General features: G+C 37.5%; 1 protein-coding gene across 1 annotated transcript in view; it reads right to left on the reverse strand.

Moving 5' to 3' along the window:
• TNNI3K (TNNI3 interacting kinase) overlaps positions 1-16,133 on the reverse strand; it is a 335,099-nt gene that overhangs the window by 208,206 nt on the left and 110,760 nt on the right. Inside the window, exons 12-16 of the mRNA XM_052637003.1 lie at positions 2,326-2,412; positions 1,695-1,751; positions 659-751; positions 515-572; positions 199-393 (exon numbers count right to left, since the gene is read on the reverse strand). Of these exons, the coding sequence (XP_052492963.1) occupies positions 199-393; positions 515-572; positions 659-751; positions 1,695-1,751; positions 2,326-2,412 (490 nt within the window). The remainder of the gene's footprint in view (positions 1-198; positions 394-514; positions 573-658; positions 752-1,694; positions 1,752-2,325; positions 2,413-16,133) is intronic.

Here is a 16,133-nt window from a genome sequence, read left to right on the forward strand (position 1 = left end):
TTCTTGTTAAGAAAACACAGAAGTCTTTCTATTCATTCAAAAATAATTATTGGGCATAAATTATTAGCTATCTTTAGAATGCCCCATTTCCTAAACCTCAGAGATTTCAGAAAGCAAAGTCTCATCTAAGCAGAAAGCATATGAGGTTTTGTAACTGTAATTCCAATGGCATGCAAAATGATAAATCAGTGACCATACCTCTTCTGTTCATGAAGGAGGGAGAATAGGGAACCCCCTGATATGTACTGAGTGACAATGGCAAACTGGCTGGGATCATTCAAGCAAGCACCCACAAACTGAATGATACATGGATGATTAAGCCGGCAGAGAATGGACACCTCTCGGCAAAACATATCCACATCTGACTTGGAGCAGTAGGTATTGGCTCGGTAACTGGAAAACACAGCAACAGGAAGTCTTCAGTCACCAGATGAATCAAAACAACGGGCTCACCATGCGTATACTTCTCAACGTTTACTACTCAGATGCTAAGATTTCTCATTTGCTTGCTTACCGTTTTATAGCCACTATTTTATTTCTGCATCGTCCTTTATACACTTTCCCAAAAGAACCTAAAATTGTGTAAGACAAACAAGTAAACACATGTTATCATATGGAGCTCATTAAACTGAAATAGACTAGTATTTTCTTAAGTTACCTGAGCCGATAATCTCATGGAACTCAATTTCTGAGAGCTGAAGATGGAAATGTGAAGGCAAGCCAGCCCTTAAGAGGAGAACATCTGCCTTCTCTGCAAACAGGAATTGTTATTTTATATTTTTTAAAAAATAAACAGCAAACCTGTGGATGTTTAAACACACATGCACATATATGCTTACCCAAAAATATCTTTCCCTAGTACCATTTAATTTTCCAACTGTAACTGACTATTTGGACATACAAAAACCTTATCATAAATGATCCCTATCCCTGTGCATTAAAAACATGTTAGCTCTATGCCTTTGCTACCTGACCTTTGTTGAGAGTTTATACCTGATTTGGCCAACCACTACTTGTCCGTATGATGTGGTAACTCTAGAATACAGTTCACATCACATCATGATAAAGTCTTATCTGGTCAATCCCTTCAACCTATCACAAAAAGCTTAGTCAAATAGCCATAAATTCAACCTTAAAGAGATATCAATTAGGAAATAAGCATGTGAATCATTCAGAAGACACATTCAAAGCCAGAAATAATATTTTTTAAATTTCAAACTCTAAATAGTTCCATATAAATTTACAGTTGTATGTGTTTTACTTCCCTGATTCAGTGGTAATAATTTCTGTATGTAGTATACATTCAAAAAGTTACCAAAGTATAACTTATTTGGGATCTCTTGAAAAATAATTAATTTTTTTTCAGTTTTTTCCCTATGACAAACTTATTACCAATTCTTATGAAAGATATTAATAGTTACAACTTACCTTTCATTAAAAATACAAAAGTCTATGAGAATTTGATCTTTTTTAATATTCATATGGAATTTTCACTGTTACACCTTCATGAACTAAGCGGACATATGCAAAATAACAGCAGATGAGGTTAATCGTTGAAAGAATGATCAACTAATAACATTACTTATGCCTGCAAAATAGTCATTTGTAATATGTAAGACAAAATATGAAGTTATCATATTTGAGGCGGTAATTACTCAGTAATAAAATATAACAATTGTCCCATATTAAAGTACCTTTTGTCATGCTTTTGATCTTCCCCAAAGGAGATGGAACAGACACATAGGAGCCATCTAAAATCAAATTATATTATAGAGTTAAAAGTAGCAAATGATTTTTCCTACATGAAAGTTAAACATTATACAAAGAAGCACATAACAAAAGAAAACTTGCTAATAACAAGAAGTGAGAGTGTAACTTAAGCCCAGGTCTTTCTCTGGACACTGAAACTGTATAGCAAGTATTTATTTAGAGTGTACATAAAATGATTAAAAATAAAAATCCAAGGTCTAGTAGACTCCAGCAAATTTAATTTGTGTCTGCATATGAGTATTCTCTGTCCTATCTTAATAGATTGCTGAAAGGGAAAATGACTGCTCAGCTTACTAGGCCTTCCCAGGCATGTACCAGCCTCATAAACATCCAGTCCATGGGATGTAAAACTTGGAGGAACTGCAGATGGGTGAGTTAGAAAGTAGCCCAAGTAGGGGCTTCTTTATTTTCAGCCTTACTCAGACATAAATTTTCTTAAAATAAAGCTAATCTGATAGGCCTTCCTCCCAGACCCTAAAATGTTGCTAACAGAAACACAAGTTTACCTTTGGCCACAATATCACTACAATGAAAATTTAAAAAGAAAGAGGGTACCTCCTCCCGGCTGAGAATATTCATTACAGGGCAATTCATCCTGACTTCTCTTATAATGTTTCAGAAGTGTGACAATTGCATCATGTCCTTTATGAAAAGACAAAGAAGGGCAAAGGGTCTTAATTCTTATTTGATCTATTCAGCTCACCATCTAATTGCAAAATAACCAGAGGTAGCTTGAAACAGGATGAATCTTAGGAAGTAATACACTGCAATAGGAATTGAGAACTTTCATTCATGCATTCATTCAAAATAATTCATTAAGACTCCACCATCATTTTGTAACACATAAAAACATTGAATCACAAAGTCATTTACCTGAAACTAATAAAATATTGTAAGTCAAGTACACTTTAATTAAAAAAAAAAGACTGCTATATGTGAGGCACTATTTCAAGCACTAAGTTGGGTATGGGGGATGCAATGAACAAGGCGACTGTGGTCCTACTCTCACGAAGTTTAGTGTAATTGAACAAACAATAAGAATTGTAGAATTTCTAAATGAGTAAACATCATGTGCAATGGGAGTATATAAAAAGATCATGATTAGCAGAGTGAAAAGTACATTTGGTAACCAGGAAGGAGAGATTTATTTGCTGTGACCGAGCATTACATTTGACTGGCAAGTACAGTATAACAGGGCATTAAGATAATTTCCATAGATTCCTGTGGCAGGAGACACCTGGCTGTCTACCAATATTTGTAGTTCCCATTCACAGAGTGAATCTGTCACTAAGAATGGCTGCCCATCCAGGGACAAAAGCTCTGTATCCCCATTGTATCTAACTGTGGCTTTGTGACAAATACCCATCAAGTAAATATGAGCAAAAGTGATGTCATTTCCAGGTCTGGACTTTGAGAAATAAGTGAGTCTTCTCTCCTCTCCCTATTTGCTAGTTGGATGTGGAGGGCTCTGAGACCATATGGGAGGGGGAAAAAGCAATCCACTGACCAGAAATGCCTACCCTGAACTGCAATATGACTGAGAAATAAATTTCTATTACATAATACCACCAAAATTTGGGAATTTGTTAATTGTACTATGAACTTAAAATTACAAAGAATAAAATGTCAAATGCTCCTTGAGTAGACAGACAATTTTCAATAGAACTAAACGTTGATACTATTTTATGCTTTAACTGTGAAAATAATCTACTGTAGCTAATTTATACAAGAAGAAAACAAAGTCAGCCTTAAAGACCCTGCCAAGAGACTTGTGAATTGCAACAGAACTCACTGTATAAAGGGCAAAATTTAGAAACTGAAAAAGTAAAAATGCTTATCTATCATGAAGTGTTCATAGTTAACATGGCTTCAGATACATTTAGCTAGAATATAGAGAATATGCTGTGAATTGTGCCTGCTTATTAAATCCTCCCTTCAAAAGAGAATTAAAATGAATAGAGCATGAAGGATCATGAGATGAAATGATTAAGATATTTATCAGCATTAAAAGCTTTTTAAAATGGAACATTTCAGATCCAGATTCAAGTTAAAAAAAAAGAAAACAATTGTTTTCTTTTCTATGATTGTTTAAACTTGTAGAAAAACATATTTACAGTTAACAACTGGTGTCCATTATTTTATCATCTGTAGCAGATCAATGGTTTTTTCAAATCATTGAAACAGGTAAGGAGGGCATGGCAAACCACTTCAGTATTCTTGCCTGGAGAATGCCATGGACAGACGAGTCTGGTGGGCTATGGTCCATGGGGTTGTGAAAGAGTCAGACACGACTGAAACAATGTAGCATGCACACATGAGTGATGAAATAATGGGAAACTAGTACCATCAGTATTCTTTTACTGGACTCTCATGTGCTCACAATCAGGGAAACTGCAAAATATGAAAGGTATAAGCCAACAGGTAAATTTCTAAAGAAAGATCTACTAATCGGAAAGAAGAGATAAGGTAAAGAGACCCAAATGGGAGAAAGCATGACATGTTCAGAAAATGAAAGACGGCCAGTTTGGCTGGAGCATCACAAGCAAGGATGAGTGATCCAGATTTAGCTGGAGAAGTACATTAGTGTACATCATGTGGAGGAGGGCTTTTCAGACTTAACTGTGTGTACAAGAATCCCCTGGAGGACATGTTAAACCACAGATTCCTGAGCCCTATTCTCAGAGATTCCGATTGAAAAGGTCTCTAGTGGGATCTGAGTGTTGCTATTCTAAAAGTCCCAGGTGAGGCTGATCAGTAATCCACACTTGAATACTACTGATGTGGAGCTTTACAGCTTATAGGTGAGGATAAGGAGTCTGGATACTAACGCAGAGAAGATGGGAGACTGCTGGAAGATTTTGATTAATTGAAGGGCATGATTTGTTTTTGCTTTTCAAAAATATACTTGTTTACAGATTAGAGGTGATGAGACTTTTTCATAAGGCTGTCGTAAAGATTAAGAGAGATAATAGATGTGATATGCCTAACAGTTCTAACACATAAATATGCCTTTTGGATTTTTTCACTGCTTTCTTGCCTTACTATTTTGCTTCAAGAATTGTAAGTGAACTTGGAAACTCTATTTTTGGAACTTCAGATAAATTTTATAAATCAGTTCAGTTCAGTTGCACAGTCGTATCTGATTCTTTGCGACCCCATGGACTGCAGCACACCAGGCCTCCCTGTCCATTGCCAGCTCCTGGAATTTGCTCAAACTCATGTCCATTGAGTCGGTGATGCCATCCAACCATCTCATCCTCTGTCTTCCCCTTCTCCTCTCACCTTCAATTTTTCCCAGCATCAGGATCTTTTCAAATGAGTCAGTTCTTGCATCAGGTGGTCAAAGTATTGGACTTTCAGCTTCAGCATCAGTCCTTCCAATGAATATTTAATACCAGTTTAAATACCAGTATATTCATTTTTTTTTTTTTTTTTTGCTATTGTTAATTACCACAGATATAGTGGTTTAATTCAACTCTACTATGTTGTAGTTCTGGAGATCAGAGTCCAACATGATTCTCACCGGGCTAAAATCAAGCTCTTGGCAGGCCTGCATTCCTCCAAGAGGCCCTAGGGAATATCAATTTCCTTTCCTATTCCAGTTTCTGAAAGTGAACGTGAAGTAGCTCAGTTGTGTCCGACTCTTTGCAACCCCATGGACTGTAGCCTACCAGGCTCCTCCCTCCATGGGATTCTCCAGGCAAGAATACTGGAGTGGGTTGCCATTTCCTTCTCCAGGGGATCTTCCTGACCCAGGGATCAAACCCGGATCTCCTGCATTGCAGGCAGACGCTTTAACCTCTAGAGGCCACCAAAATTCCTGGGCTTGTAGCCCCCTTTCGATATCTTCAAAACCGTCACCAGCAGGCTGAGTCCTTCTCACATCCTATCACTCTGGCTTCTGCTTACATTTTAGGAGCCCGATGTTACATTAGGCCCATCTGGAAGATCCAGGTTTATTTTCTCTCTTTCAAAGTCAGCTAGTCAGCAGCCTTAATTCCATCTGCAAACTTAATTCCCCTTAGCCACTTGATATGTAAGGCAGCATACTCTCAGGTTCCAGGGAACAGGACTTCAGCATCTTTGGGGGCCATTGCTCTGCCTACCAAATCAAATCTCTGTGTGCTTATGTTTGCATGTTGGTACTGCTTTTCTTTCTTCTCCACTGCTAATGACCATATGAGCCTCAGGCAAATTAGCACCACCACCAAGAATTTCCCACAGAATTAAAGCACCCCTTCATCTGTCCCACTGCTAGATTCTTAGGCTCTAAGGTTTTATCTGCTCCTATCCACACTATCTGATCCTACTTAAATAAGACCTGTGTTACTTTTGAAATTGTTATTTTACTTAATTTGATTTTTAAATGTTTGGGACCAGGAAGAACAGAACAAATCAAAAACAAATCTTTTTTTCTTATTTCTGTTTTTCCTAAGAGAGGCTCCTGTGGGGAAAGAAAAGAACCCAAACCATAAGCACTTACCCAAGCACAACAAAGCTTAAATCACAGAGCCCACCTCCTCACCAGTCTCAGCCCCTCTGTTGGACTGACAGTGGCTGACAGCTGAGAGGGCCTCCTGCTTTCCCTAGTGAAGCAGAAAGCCACATCTTGAATCTTGAATGCCTGTGTGAGTCTGTGATCACACCCTTGATGTTACCTTTCATCTCAACAGCTCTCTTGGCTCCACTTTCTCTGAGCAGTTTTAATTTCCTGCCAGCACAGTGGCACAATTTGCTGGCATTTTCCTTAGGATGCTTTTCATCAAGAGCCTAATGAGTGCCTGGGTTCTGGCGGATGATAAGCACGAGGCTGCCAGGGAAATGCCAAGAGGCCCCCTTGGCTCTGGAAGGCATCTCTGCCTGATTTCCCACCTCCTGCCACATGTACGGGCAATTCTCCTCTACTAGCATTGCTCTGACAAACTACCAGTGTGTGCAAAAAAACCTGAAAAGCACTAGAGCCCAGTACCCTGATACTTGGCTGTGAGGGATTAAGCAGAAAAAGACCTTGATGGAACTCACTAAATGGACTTGTGAGCCAAACTCCTGATAATGGATATACCCAGATAACCAAGGTACACTAATGGAACACATCCAGAGATAATCGAAGTCACTAATTAAATAAAATGTTTTCCCATATCTAAGAATTTACTATCTACATCCAAGTGTTTTACTCAAATAGGAGGTTGCTATGTTATTAGCCTAATGCAGTTATAATAATGATTTGCACTTTCAGACTATTACTCACGGGTGCCCTTGAGGGTTTTGGCATATGGGACTCTTCCCCGCTGGCTTGCAGTCACTTTCATTTCCAGCTCCCTGCTCTTTCACTCCTGTCTTTATTCCCCAAGCACCAGGCTTCCCCTTTAATGTCTTCTTCTTATGATCCTTTATTCCTTACATTAGGAGTGATTCCCCCCCCCCCCCCCCGACACCCCACACACCCCAACTTTCTGAATAGCTCTTTATTTTAAAACCTAAGTTGTCCTTTAAGGCTACAAGTCCATTCAAAGAGCTGGAACACGGACAATTTAGTATCTATATTGTGGCCACATACACAAAAGAGGATTTGCAATTATTTGAGAAAGGAAAGTACAAATGTTATTACTTCCCTGTAAGGTTGTCTGTCAGTCCCTACCATTTCGTCCTAGAAACAATGAATGTTGTTCACTGGTATGAGAAATTATTTTAAGAACACAGAAGAAAGCTTGCCATGAAAATCATTTTAAAAACTAGATCTAAAGAGTAATGGTGAATGACACCAGTGTTAAGACCTTCTCTGACTTTCTGACTGTGAGGCCCTGTGGGTCTGAGATTAAGTAGAAAACATGGAGATTTGATCTTGATAAAGAAGCCAAGAAATTCTTATTGATCTCATATATACCACATGTCCAGGCTATCAAAAGAACTGTTTGGACCTTCTTTATACCTGCCTCAAAATATAAAACTCTCACAGCAATGATATAGATGGGCCTTTGCTCAATATTTTGCTATTCCCCCTTATATTCAGGTTAAAAACCCATTTTCCAGAAACACTGAAAAGTGAGATCAGAGGATGGCTCCTGATGTTTGTTTGCGCTTCAGTGGCTCATTTTCCTCCTGACAGTCCTGGTTCCTCACACTGTCAATAAAATCAGATGGAACAAAAATTTCAGACTTGTGACATGTTCTTCTGACATAAATCTGAAAACTGATTTAATTTGATATCATGAGAAAGAGAACACACTCCCTGTTTCCCCCATGATTCTTGTTCCTTACCAAGAATTCTTGTTCCTTGCTCACCAGGACCAGATAGAATGTCGCTAGTCTTCCTTCATCTTGAGATAAGACTCCACAAGGATGAACACTCTTTGGCAAAAGAATATTTATTCAAACCATGTAACACTCCTCTTTCCTCTTCTTCCTCCCTTTGCACTTTGCCTTTATTTCCCCTTCCTTTCTCTTCCACACATATTTATTGAGTGCCCATTAGAGACCTGCTCAAACAATATCTTTCCAGGGAAGCCCTCTGCGACTTTCTCATTTTAATAGTGTCCTTGAACTTTATACTTGCTATTATGTTTCCTTTTTATTTTATTCTTAGCACTTATTATCTGATAGTTTCTATTTGTTATCCTTCTGATGACATGTCTCTTCTGCTAGAAATGCAAACTTCTTAAGTGTAGGGAGATATTATCTCTTTTGCTCACTATTTTACCTCAGTGCTAAGTATACTGTCTATCACATATTAGTTTTGTGACACAGATTTTTGAATGAATGAATGAATGGCACAAAGTACAAGAGTATCATGTTGAAACAGAAATTCCCTTTACTCTTGTAATGTTGTGTAATAGAAAAACATATATGTATACATATTCACTGTAAATTTTGTGTGTTGTATAGTGTGTGTATATATATATATATATATATCTTTTATATATTTGGTTTAGAATACAAATATTTTGGTTTAGTCACTAAGTCGTGTCCAACACTTTTGCAACCCCAGGGACCGTAGCCTGCCAGGCTCCTCTGTCCATGGGATTTCCCCAGGCAAAAATACTGGAGTGGGTTGCCATTTCCTTCTCCAAGGGTCTTTCTGACCCAGGGATCAAATCTGTGTCTCCTGCATTGGCAGGCGGATTCTTTAGGAAGGAAAGGTAGAAGATGCTGTGAGTATGCATAACAATGTTATTTTAAAATAGGCTGGAGGGGTCAGGGAAGTGTTCCTCGAGGAATTGTCTTTTAAGCTGAACTTGAAAGATAAGCATGAGTTATTAAGCAAAAAGGGAGAATAAAAGCATTCTAGCCAGATAAAAAATTTTGCAGTTCCAATGAGTAGAAAGAGGAAGTTTATTTAGAATATTCTTTAAAATCTTTTGCCTATTACTTTGAGTATTAGAATTGTGCAGTTAATACAAAAACCTACAATATTTTTAAAAAATCCCCACAGAGAAAACAGATATCAGTAATTAGTGCTCTTGAAAATATCAACTATATTATGACTGATTGTATGCCATGTAGTGAGATACCTAATAGAATGTTATGACTGAAATATCCCCTCATTCTCTATTTCACGTCAACAAATGTGTATTGAACAGCTATTAGGAATCAGCCATTGAATTAAGGTTTTGGAAGACAGAGATTAATAGCCCAAATGTTTGTCCTCAAAAAGTTATGGGGAATAAAGTTTCAACCAGAGACAGAAGTATGAGTATGGCACAATAAAAGAAACGGATATGTGTACTAGGCTGGAATGTCAGGGGAGACTTTCTAGAAGAGAGGATCCATAAACTCAGTCTTGAAGGCTAAGCAGAAATCAGAAATTTAAAGTGAAGTGGAGTAGGCAAGGTGGAAGGGTATAGTGAAAGAGAGAATGGCATGAGAAAAGATTTAGAAAACTGTAATAACAGGACATGTGTAGGGAGGAGCAAGTAATTTTGCATTAGCTATAGTGTGAATGGGTTTCCCTGGTGGCTCAGCGGTAAGGCATCCTCCTGACAAAGCAGGAGATGCAGATTCAATCCCTGGGTTGGGAAGATCCCTTGGAGAAGGAAGTGGCAACCCACTCCAGTATTCTTGCCTGGGAAATCCCATGGACAAAGGAGTCTGGCAGGCTCTAGTCTATGGGGTTGCAAAAAAGTCAGACATAAGTTAGCGACTAAACAACAGAAACATAATGGGAATAGACACTGTCTTACAGGGTTGTTGTGTAGATTTAATGAGATAATGCAATTTGGAATATGCTTGGCATACAGTGAATGTTGAGTGAGCCTCAGTGAATGTTAGTGATCTAAAGAATATGATGATAATTGTAGCACGTGGATCACTCATGTGACAGGAATGACTGGATATGATATTTGAGAGGTAGGAAGGGCACAGAGTATGCCATCATAACAAACTGAGGTAATGATAATAAACTGGGACTTTTTTCTATAGGGGAGAGTGTGTCAGTGAAGGAGTTTAAGCTAGGGAGTGATATGGTCCTATTTACACCTTGGATACATCTTTTAGATCACAGTTGGAAAATGGAATCAAAGCTGAAGACAAAAGAGAAAAAAAGTAGTTATAAGGTGAATAAAATGGATCAGGAGAAGAAGGAAAAGGTTATGGACTAAAACAGTGATAGTAAAAAAAAGAATAGATTCATACTTATACTTCATACAATACTTATACTTCATATAAGTATGAAGTAAAATGACAAGACTTTTTGATTGAATGGATGTGGGGAAAGTGAGGAGGAAGGAGAAACAGTAGTCAAGGATCAATCCAGATCTCTGACTCAGGTGACTAAGAAAATGGCAATTCCATTCAATGACATCATGAATAAGGGATATGGTAGGAGACCCTGACTGATGAAGGAAAAAGAAGACATTAAGTTCAATTTTGGACTTGTTGAGTTTTATATGCTCCTCAGATATCTAAGTAAAGGGATCCAACAAATCAGACGGTATAATGGTTTGAAAACATAGCCATCGAATCTTATAATTCTCCATGACTGAAGGGGGACAATCCTGCTGGAGCAGAGAGACTTGGAAATCTGTACTAAAATTTTAAAATATTATGTTATATATTTATTTGTATGCAACTACACAGATTAGGGGGCTTCCCAGGTGGTCAGTGGCAAAGACTGCCTGCCAAGCAGGGGATGCAGGTTCAGTCACTGGGTCAGGAAGATCCCCTGGAAAAGGAAATGGCAACCTATTCCAGTATTCTGGCTTGGAAAATCCCATGGACAGAGGAGCCTGGAGGGCTACAGTCTGTGGGGTCAGAAAGAGTTGGAAATTACTGAGTGACTAAGCATGCACATATACATATTAGAACGATGATTTTCAGTTGCTTAACATTTTGATGAGTGATCTTCAAAACTTCCTGCTGTACTCCTTAAATTTTAAGTTTTCAGTGAATGCTACTATTTGTCATAAATAAGAAATATATACACAACCAAATAACACAAGTGATTTCTATATTCTGGATTTGGCCAGTGATATCTGGCTTCATGAAAAGGTTTAAAAAGGATACCCATTATCCTAATATGTTAACGTCATATTTCTTCCTGGACACTAGCGCATGTTGTTAATTAGGAAAGATTTTGAGATTTTAAAGTTTTGTGGAGCATGACTGTATCTCTTCTGTGCACTTAATAATTCTCAATATTTTTTTTATTGAGAATCTGTAATCCAAACATTATTTCTTATTCCTAACCCATAGCAGAATTCTGTAAAGTAGCTATTAATTTATTTAAATTTGAAGATTAAACCTCAGAGGGATTAAATAACTTGCCCAAGGTCATTCAATAATAAGTATGGAATTTGGACTTAGATTTACTTGATTCTAGAGTAAGGTGGTTAGGTTGATCTGTGTCATCAGACAGACCTCTGTTTGGTATTAAATTTCCACCAAAGAGCTATGTGGTTTGAGCCAGCATGACTTCACACCTCAAAGTCACAAACATTTTATCTGTAATACAATTGTAATACCAATTTAAAGGGTTATTTTGATAAATAAATTACATATATATATATATATATATATATATATATATATATATATATATATGTATGCATGCATATGTAGGGCTTCCCAGTTGGATCTGTGGTAAAGAACCCACCTGACAGTGCAGGAAAGGCAAGAGACTTGGGTTCGATCCCTGGGTTGGGAAGATCCCTTGGAGGAGGAAATGGCAACCCACTCCAGTATTCTTGCCTGGAGAATCCCATGGACAGAGGAGCCTGCAGACTACAGTACATGGGGTTGCAAAGAGTTGGACACAGCTGAGCAACTGAGCATGCATGCATGTACATAGGCATATGTAATAAGTGATTAATGAGTGTAAAGTTCTCTGCTACTAGTTGTATTAATGTATACATTTTCACATATAGTTATTATGTTTCAAAATTTTTTGTATTATCCCCCTACTAGAATAAAGGTTCTTCCTATTCTAATGAGAGCTGCTGCTGCTGCTGCTGCTGCTAAGTTGCTTCAGTTGTGTCTGACTCTGTGCGACCCCATAGACAGCAGCCCACCACGCCCCCCTGCCCGCCCCTGGGATTCTCCAGGCAAGAACACTGGAGTGGGTTGCCATTTCCTTCTTCAATGCATGAAAGTGAAAAGTGAAAGTTGGTATTATTTTATTTATTTTTTAAAGAGACAGAGTTAACTAAACATGTAGAGAGATAACCAGGAGACAGAAAATTACACATAGAATTTTAAACACCACCTAAACGTTCTGTTTATTCCTTCCTTTACCTCATCCCGATCCACCCTGGCATAATAAACTATGTTTATTAAACTAAGTAACTAAACTCCAAGTAGGTAAGAATTCAACATAGAAAAAGACTGAGAGTTTATAAACCAAGGATGAAGATTTATCAAAAAATTTAATGAAGTCACTTCTCCTTCCTTCTACTCCTCCCTCACCCTTATCTCTTGGTTATTTTTTACTGGCTGAAAACTGTAGAAACTCACAACCATAAGACTTCATTACTTTTAGAGAATACACTATGGTACGTTTACTATAAATAATTCACACCATACTACACTTGTCAAAAGGAATGAACAAAGTATATATCATGGTAGAGGAGCCTTGATTTTTATTGTTTTTGCTCACTTACTCACTAATTTTCCAACTGCAGCTCCCTGTCACTGTGAATTAGAGTAGTTCCGCTATATACAAATATTGTATTCTGGGTAATTAGATATTGGAATAGGAGCCTCTGTAAATTACTTTAACTGGTGTCAGTACTGAAGCAAATAAGAAGTTTTTAGTTCTGTTTCTGGTTTGGGTTATTTTCTGACCATAAACAGCCTGACATAAAGGAGTGCTTTTCTTTATCAAAAGCAGCCTTTTCAAATCTAACTGCCAGACACACTATTGAGCTATGTGTTCAATTCTAATTGGCTGAGATCTTTTCAATTCGGCAGTTTCATCTTTAATGCAATGGATGTAAGATTATGTGTGGCTCTTTTCAATGAGTTTTCCATACTGGTGATTAGGGCAGAGGATTTGAACATAAGCAGGCTGCTGGCTATTTCTTCTGGCCAATTTAAATTGATTTATACAAGTCCTTTGTACCCCAGGGGAAGGGCAGAACAAATCCCAGTGAGTGAGCCAGATATGGCTACTCTCAGAAGAGTAAAAAAGAAGAGGGAGGACCGACTGGGGAGAGGAAACACTAAGTACTGCAAAATTGGAGCTCTGAGCAGTCTGGCAGAGAAATATTGAAACTTAACCAGTAGGCTTCTGTATAGAACCAAGGTCACTGGGAAAATTATTTCCAAGATTGATTTTGATATATTTAGGTTAAAAGGACTATGTAAATAGAAAATATTCTTTATACTTGATCCCACAGGGAGCCATAGTGAGCAAACTCTTTTCTGAAAGTATTCTAAAAGACAGTAGATAATTATTTCAGAACTCCAAAGCAGCTGTATATGTGTGATAACAGAATAGTAGAGTGGGTCAGCTAACAATTTTGTTTGGGACAGATGCAAAATTGGCCTTAGAATCATTCATAGATGAGTTCTGTTGAAAAAGTCTCCTAGTTTTCTGTTTCGAAGGTACACTAGGAGGAGCTATTCAAACAGGGCACATCCAAAAGCAATCCTTTTCAAACAGATAGACTCTGGTTATAAAGCTCTCTTCTGGGTTTTCTCCTTTAAGGACTGGATAGGGTACAGGCAAACCATGGTGGGGTCACTTCTATTATACATCATCTCTATTTCAGGAAGAAAGAACTCCAAGTTAAGTTTTAGTGCTTTTTCAACTCCATTTCCAAGCAGCTCAGAAAATCCTTGGTATGCCAGATCAATTAATTTGGTGACTCCCTCTCTGAAGGAGAATGTAAACTATTTATCCAAAGAAAACAGGGACAGTGCACTGAGGACAATATTTTAGCAATGAAATTTCAATCCTCCCTGAACACATGAAAACAAAGAAACGTTTCTCTAGCAAGAGAAAATAGCAACAGTTTTATTTTGTTGCTTTGACTTGCTTTGCCCTAGAACATATGCAAAACATCCATCTGTCTCCTGAGTGGTAACATTCAATTTGTTAAAATTCATAGTAATAATGAAATGCAACACTGATGCCTGCCACATTAGTTGAACAAATAAGGGTGACAACTATGGCATATGTTGCAGAGACCAGTGGGTAAATCCTCTAAGCTAAAGGATTTTTGCTGTTGTCTTTTGGTAGGAAATCTTAGGAGCTTGCACAATGATTCAAGGTTTTATAAAGTGTAGAACTCCACAGAAAATAAAAGTAAAGCCAGTTTTCAACCATCGTTCTCAATCAACTAAAAACAAACAAAGCCAAACCCTGTGAAGAGCTGGCTGCAGCAGCTATTTCTGAGCTGTCTGCCGGAAGACTAATGCTTTGTAAAATCTTTCTCTGAAACTCAGATTTCTTGAAAGGTGTTATCTGAGAATCATTGGAATTAATGCAACATAACTAGAACTTAGTAAGGCTTCTTGAGGTTTAAGAACAAGTGAACTTTTTCAACTGACACACAAATACAAAACTACCTGGACTTCCCTTTATACAAATTAGAAGGCAGTTATACCTAACAGAAATGTGCATAGATATTCATCAAAAGATATGTATGTGATATGTACATGTATAACAGCTATGTTCCTAATAGTTCTCAATTATCCAAAAACCCTGAAACAGCAGAATAAATAAATTGTAATATAGTTAAAAACAATACCATAAAATAAGAATGAATGATCTGGAGCTGTATGCAACAATATGGATGAATCTTGCAACTCACTGGGCTAAGCAGGTTGGACATTAAGACGTACACATCACAGCCTGTCATCTATATTAAGTACATGTGTGCATGTTCAGTTGCTTCAGTCGTGTCTGACTCTTTGTGACCCTATGAACTGTAGCCTGCCAGGCTCCTCTCTCCGTGAGATTCTCCAGGCAAGAATGGGTTGCCATGCCAAGTGATCTCCAGGCAATCTTCCTAAACCTGGGATTGAACCCGCATCCATATTAAGTACAGAAAGAGGTAAAGCTAATCTATGCCTCAAGAAGGCAGTGATACCATTTCTGGTGAGTGAGCTGAACACAATGTCAGTGGGGCTTTTTGGTGTGGATCATGTTCAGTTTCTTCATCTGAATGCTTAGTGAGTTCAGTTAGTGAAAATTCTTTGAGCTAGAATGTGCAGACATGTGTGTGTATGTGTGTGTAGCTGTATTTATACAATACTCAAATAAAAAGTAAAAACATAACAGGCCTATATCTTAACTCATGCCTTGTTATTCCATGTCTTTTCACTTTTCTTTTTTGTAAAGTAACTTGTTTATCATTTCCTCACTAGCAGTCTTCAGACCTATATGCTTTTCTTTCTCCTTGTCTATGTGCTTACAATAGCTCTCTATTTCTATCCATCAAACCTCACCTCTCCTTTCATTAATGGACTTTCATGTCCTACTTCAGACAGAAAATATTTTAGATCACCTTGACAGCCTAAGAAATCTTCCAGTTTAGTAACTGTTCTTGTAAGCATGGTGTTCTAATACTTAAAAACATAAGAATACTTCTTTACATACTTTGAACATACTAATAAGGCAATGCAGACATCAAAATTGGATATATTTTACAGTATTTAGTTGTATCTCTCTGATTTCAATACTGTTCCATCTCACCTGAAGATTTAAACTCTGTTTGAGTTTATGCGATTTATGTAGAGCTCGCTTAGGAGGTATAATATATCTCAATAAAAATGACAAAATCATATTTTACCTTCTGTTTGTCTCTAGTTTCCTTTCCCTTAAAAGGAAAATTTATTAGTTTTCATTTTCATTCTTTATTTATGGACTACTACTATAACCACTACTATCATTGCCAATATGCCAAGTATTAGGTGTTTATTTTGTG

This window comes from Budorcas taxicolor, chromosome 3, assembly GCF_023091745.1.
Source record: "Budorcas taxicolor isolate Tak-1 chromosome 3, Takin1.1, whole genome shotgun sequence".
NCBI lineage: Eukaryota > Metazoa > Chordata > Mammalia > Artiodactyla > Bovidae > Budorcas > Budorcas taxicolor.